The following is a 5,258-nucleotide window of genomic DNA, read 5'->3' on the forward strand; positions in this document are numbered from 1 at the left end:
CTATTTTATTAACCACTGAATTTAATGAGCAGCGTCAAATTTTTCTATGGATTGCTTTTTTTCACCTCTTTTGCCGTCAATGTGGTCAAATTTGGTTACCCGAAGCCCATATTGAGGCGCTGTCATATTTGGTTACCCGAAGCCCATATAGAGGCACCTACGGCTGGATCCGCTATCTTGGATGCAGTTCTTTTAATTTTGGAACCTATGGATTTTTAAGATTTTCAATACCCATCTTTCATTTGTGATCTAAGCGCGATTGCTATAACATACGGGTACTTCCTTGTCGAATCGATGTTTACCGGATCTTTGGAGCGAGGATCTCCCTATCGGGTTCCACCGTAGCCGTACCGGACCCGCATCCACACGGCGTCCGCACCGTGACAGTACCCAGGTCGGTCCTCTTTACCGGAGTCAAACTCAACCACGCGCTCCCCTTCCCCGAACCCGCGTCGCCCCAGCCCTCCCGGTCCTTTCGCCAGAACAACCCGGAAGCATCTGGAAGCTCGGCCCTCCCCTCCAACCACCGCCCGATCCGGATCCGACGGCCCGCGCCCGCCTCTCCCCCGTCCTCCCGCATCTTCGAGAGCGTTCACTCCCGACCACCCGTCCCGCGCTCCGCTATAACTAGGACCGCCCCCTCCTCACAAACCGATCCCGACCGGCGACCTCGCTTCCACCGGATCAACCAGCTAGGGTTTCGTCTTCGTCCTCTCCGCGGAGCTTGGGATTTTCGGCGCGATGTTCGGGCGCGGGCCGCCGAAGAAGAGCGACAGCACGCGCTATTACGAGATCCTGGGCGTGCCCAAGGACGCCTCCCAGGACGACCTCAAGAAGGCCTACCGCAAGGCCGCCATCAAGAACCACCCCGACAAGGGCGGCGACCCCGAGAAGGTGAGCGCCCGCCGGATCTCTCATCCCTCTACTACCGATCTGTTCCCGATATGGATTACTAGGCTGGTAGATTTGGTACGGCAGGCGGATCTGGCCCGGGGCCGCGGGGATGTAGAATTCGACGGGAATTCGTGGATGTGTGTTTGATAGGTAGGTTTGGGCGGGGGAAGAATTATGCGTGGTGATGATTGCGGTCGGCTTTAAAACGAACATTTAGTTGATTTAACATTCGGCAAGGAATCCTTGAAATCGTCCTTATACTGTTATACATGCGTTTCTGTAATTGTTCACATACCTGAAATTAGCATAACGTATGATTTTAGATGTTAATTGAGCAATTCATGAGAAGCTTGTAGCATATGCAGGTAGGTTTTGTTGAATTGATGATGATGTAGGAGTAATCCGTGTGTATGTTAAATTGCTACTGTTCGCAACTGTCAGTGAGCAATTCAATAGTTGACGATGATTAAAAATAGAATGACCAATGCATTTGTTGAGACATTATGCAATGTTTTACTAGGCACATACTCCCTCCATCCCATAATATAAGATTGTTTTTGAGATAGTATAGTGTAAAAAACACATTAGTGTAGTATATACGAAACACTTTTATATTATGGAATGGAGTGAGTAACTTATTTAATTCCTATTGACATGTGCTCCCTCCGTTTCTAAATATAAGACCTTTTAGAGATTCCAAATATAGGCTATGTAACGGAGGGAGTATCAACCTAGCTAAACTAAAGCTGTGTACTGGTGCTTGGGTCAGTCAAGCTTTGCTGGGTAGTGGGTACTGATGCCTTGCCTGGTTATAACCTGTTTGCGTCAGATGTTGTTTTCTGGTTGAGCTGGCTTATTAACGATTTGTCATATTGCAGTTCAAGGAGCTAGCTCAGGCTTATGAGGTCCTGAGTGATCCTGAGAAGAGAGAAATTTATGACCAGTATGGTGAGGATGCCCTCAAGGAGGGAATGGGAGGTGGAGGAATGCATGATCCTTTCGACATCTTCCAGTCATTCTTTGGTGGTGGCGGCAACCCCTTTGGAGGTAAATCTTATGTGACCAACTTAACCATTCTGGTTGCCATTGTGGTCTGCCTGTATTTTGATCTGACTTAACCATTGCATTGTCCTACAGGTGGCGGGAGCAGTAGGGGCAGGAGGCAGCGCAGGGGTGAGGATGTGGTTCATCCTCTCAAGGTTAGCCTTGAGGAGTTGTACAATGGAACATCAAAGAAGCTCTCTCTTGCCCGCAATGTGCTCTGCTCCAAGTGCAATGGGTAAGTTGTTTTAACCCTTGTGTGTGTAACCTCGAATTTACCGGCTCATGAAGTTCTGAATTTTAATTGTGCTCGTTTGTCCTGCAGCAAGGGTTCAAAGTCTGGGGCTTCCATGAAGTGTGCCGGCTGCCAAGGTGCTGGTTACAAGGTGCAGATAAGGCAGCTGGGACCAGGAATGATTCAGCAAATGCAGCAGCCTTGCAACGAGTGCAGGGGAAGTGGGGAGACCATCAGCGATAAGGATCGCTGTGGGCAGTGCAAAGGTGAGAAGGTGGTGCACGAGAAGAAAGTCCTGGAGGTGGTGGTTGAGAAGGGAATGCAGCATGGACAGAAGATCACCTTCCCCGGCGAGGCGGATGAAGCGGTATGCGTCGAACTTCAGTATGAGTACTATGTTTTTCTGTATGTGTTGTGCCTGTTACCTTGTCTTATCTGTCTGCTTGTGTCATGCAGCCTGATACCGTTACTGGAGACATAATCTTCGTCCTCCAGCAGAAGGAGCACCCCAAATTCAAGCGGAAGGGTGATGACCTCTTCTACGAGCACACCCTGACCCTGACTGAGGCCCTGTGTGGCTTCCAGTATGTCCTGGCTCATTTGGACGGCAGGCAGCTGCTCATCAAGTCCAACCCTGGCGAAGTGGTCAAGCCTGGTAAGTGTTGATGAATTCAACCTGGAATGATCATCTGATTTGGCTCAGATAGGTATTCAACTGATGCTCATCATCTATCCAAATGTTTCTACAGATTCATTCAAGGCGATCAACGATGAGGGCATGCCCATGTACCAGAGGCCCTTCATGAAGGGCAAGCTGTACATCCACTTCACGGTGGATTTCCCCGACTCGCTGAGCCTGGACCAGTGCAAGGCGCTCGAGACTGTCCTCCCGCCCAAGCCGGCGTCGCAGTACACGGACATGGAGCTGGACGAGTGCGAGGAGACGATGGCCTATGACATCGACATTGAGGAGGAGATGCGGAGGCGGCAACAGCAGCAGGCACAGGAGGCCTACGACGAGGATGAGGACATGCCCGGCGGCGGCGGCCAGCGGGTGCAGTGCGCACAGCAGTAGGCAGGCACGATGTTTGTGATTGTCAGTCAGCAGAAGAATTCGTTTCTGGTTGTTCTCAAGTTTTCCATGTTAGGGTTCTTACCCTTTTGGTGCTAGTATATGATATAACTACTTTACTGAACGATACCGGGTCGTCCAGGGAAATTATTTGCCTTCTTGTTTTGCTTGCTGTGGCATGTTTACCGGGGTAGTTGGCTGCTGATGAGCAGAGTTGCCATGGTATGTTTAGTTGGCTGCTGATGCGAAGAGTTGCCATGGCATATTTAGTTGGCTGCTGATGATCCGAGCTGACAACATTTTTGTTTCATGGGGCTTGGGATTAGATGGACCATCCCGGCGAGTAGACTTGCCTATTCCTTCGGATTCACGACGATGACATGTCGTCGGGCATCATCGTCAGACGTATTGAGATTGAATTTGTTGATCTTAGTTGCTATGCCCATCGAAGGGTGCCCTTCGTCTTAACATTGAGCAAAACAAATAAAATTGTCAACTTGTAGAACATTGAGCAAAACAAATGAAATGGTCATTGTAGAGGAACAAGAAGCACTTTTCAGTTGTGCATATGCACCGCAATAATGCCATCGATAGAGTAGTGACCTCGCGATCATGAATCACTTCCATGTTGCAGGGGAGCGTGTGGGTAAAAAGGGCCCTGGGCAGGGTATATTTTGTTGGGCCGGGATGTCGAAGTTCGAGGTGACGGACGTCCAAACTCCCTCAAACCTTTTTAATTTGGTTTTGATTTGTTCGATCTTGAACTTCTAAAGTTGTCTGAAGAATTATGATGACAAAATGTCCGAACTGTTACGATCCAGATTTTGCAGACGATTTGATGATCCATTGTGGAGTTTGGCGTGAGCTACCGTGCCGAAAGGCACATGCTCCTTGCTCAGAGCCTGGCAGCGGGCAAAAATGACAAATTTAACCTATGGACAAAACTATTTCACAAACTGAACTGTGTTGAGATTTTTTCATTTAACTGATTTTTTTGTGTAGCGTCCGATATCTAGACGTCATACTACACTATGCAACGCCTAGCTCTCAGGCGTCACATGTCTAGCCAGTATCGTACTTCAGACTGCCTGAAAATGTTAAGTCAATGTGTAACGCCTGAGAGTTAGGCGCTATATTGCATAGTGTAGCGCCTAATGTGTAGGCGTTGTGCAGCATGTGAAATGCAAATCTATGCACAAAGTCAGGCTGCAGGCGAAGGTACGACACGCGGAACGTCTCGATGGGCATGTGCTTTCATACATGCATGCATGAGAAAAGTGGTACAAGTATATTATATATGAGCATGGTAAGTCGACAAAAGTTTTGGGCCGGGTCCACACCGTGCCATGCATGCATGGGCTTGCCCTGTTTAGGCCTCTTTTGGTTCATAGGATAAGATTATCATAGAAATAGAAATCTTGTAGGAAATGAGATGACATGTATCTCAAATCCTATGAGTAGGAATAGGAAACAAGATGTCATTTGGTTGACACCAAAGGAATTTTTCCATTGAGTCTAGACTTTTTTTTTATTTTTCTATGAAATGTGAAGGATAGGAACCAGTCCTATGTAAGAATAGGAATCCATTCCTATGAACCAAAGGGCTCTAAAGGAAAAAATTCTATACGAATCCTATCCTTTAAAATTCCTATGAAATTCCTCTAAACCAAATGAGGCCTTAGTGTGTCCACACTGTAACGTTGGGTGAAAGACTTAAATATACCAGTCACTAGTGCAACACCTATACTCTAGACGCTACACTGTATAATGTAGCGCCTAACTCTCAGGCGTTTGCACATTAACTTAATATTTTTCAGGCAGTTTGGGGTGGGGAGGCGTGTGATGCCTGAGAGCTAGACGTTGCACAATATAGTATGACGCCTACATATCGGGCGCTACACAAAAGGGTCAGTTGGATGATTTTTTTTTCAACATAGTTCAGTTTGTGAAATAGTTTTGTTCATAGGTTAGATTTGTCACTTTTGCCTGGCAGCGACACCCTGCATATCGCAGTAG

At 47.6% G+C, this 5,258-nt stretch overlaps 1 protein-coding gene across 1 annotated transcript; it reads left to right on the forward strand.

Annotated features, from left to right (window-relative positions):
- The first annotated feature begins 634 nt into the window (after window positions 1-634).
- Window positions 635-3,408, forward strand: LOC119303461 (dnaJ protein homolog). The gene is made up of 6 exons (XM_037580589.1): window positions 635-894; window positions 1,773-1,941; window positions 2,032-2,173; window positions 2,261-2,537; window positions 2,627-2,825; window positions 2,920-3,408. The coding sequence occupies exons 1-6, from the start codon at window positions 742-744 to the stop codon at window positions 3,243-3,245; spliced, it is 1,266 nt and encodes a 421-aa protein (XP_037436486.1). The 5' UTR covers window positions 635-741; the 3' UTR covers window positions 3,246-3,408.
- Window positions 3,409-5,258: the final 1,850 nt, after the last annotated feature.

Source organism: Triticum dicoccoides, chromosome 5A (assembly GCF_002162155.2).
Source record: "Triticum dicoccoides isolate Atlit2015 ecotype Zavitan chromosome 5A, WEW_v2.0, whole genome shotgun sequence".
Lineage (NCBI taxonomy): Eukaryota > Viridiplantae > Streptophyta > Magnoliopsida > Poales > Poaceae > Triticum > Triticum dicoccoides.

Excerpts from the sequence above, each read along its gene's own strand:
- LOC119303461 (XM_037580589.1), top strand. The coding sequence starts at position 742 with ATGTTCGGGCGCGGGCCGCCGAAGAAGAGCGACAGCACGCGCTATTAC. Across the intron at positions 2,174-2,260 it reads CTCTGCTCCAAGTGCAATGG|CAAGGGTTCAAAGTCTGGGG; the intron begins GTAAGTTGTTTT and ends TTTGTCCTGCAG. Across the intron at positions 2,826-2,919 it reads TGGCGAAGTGGTCAAGCCTG|ATTCATTCAAGGCGATCAAC; the intron begins GTAAGTGTTGAT and ends ATGTTTCTACAG.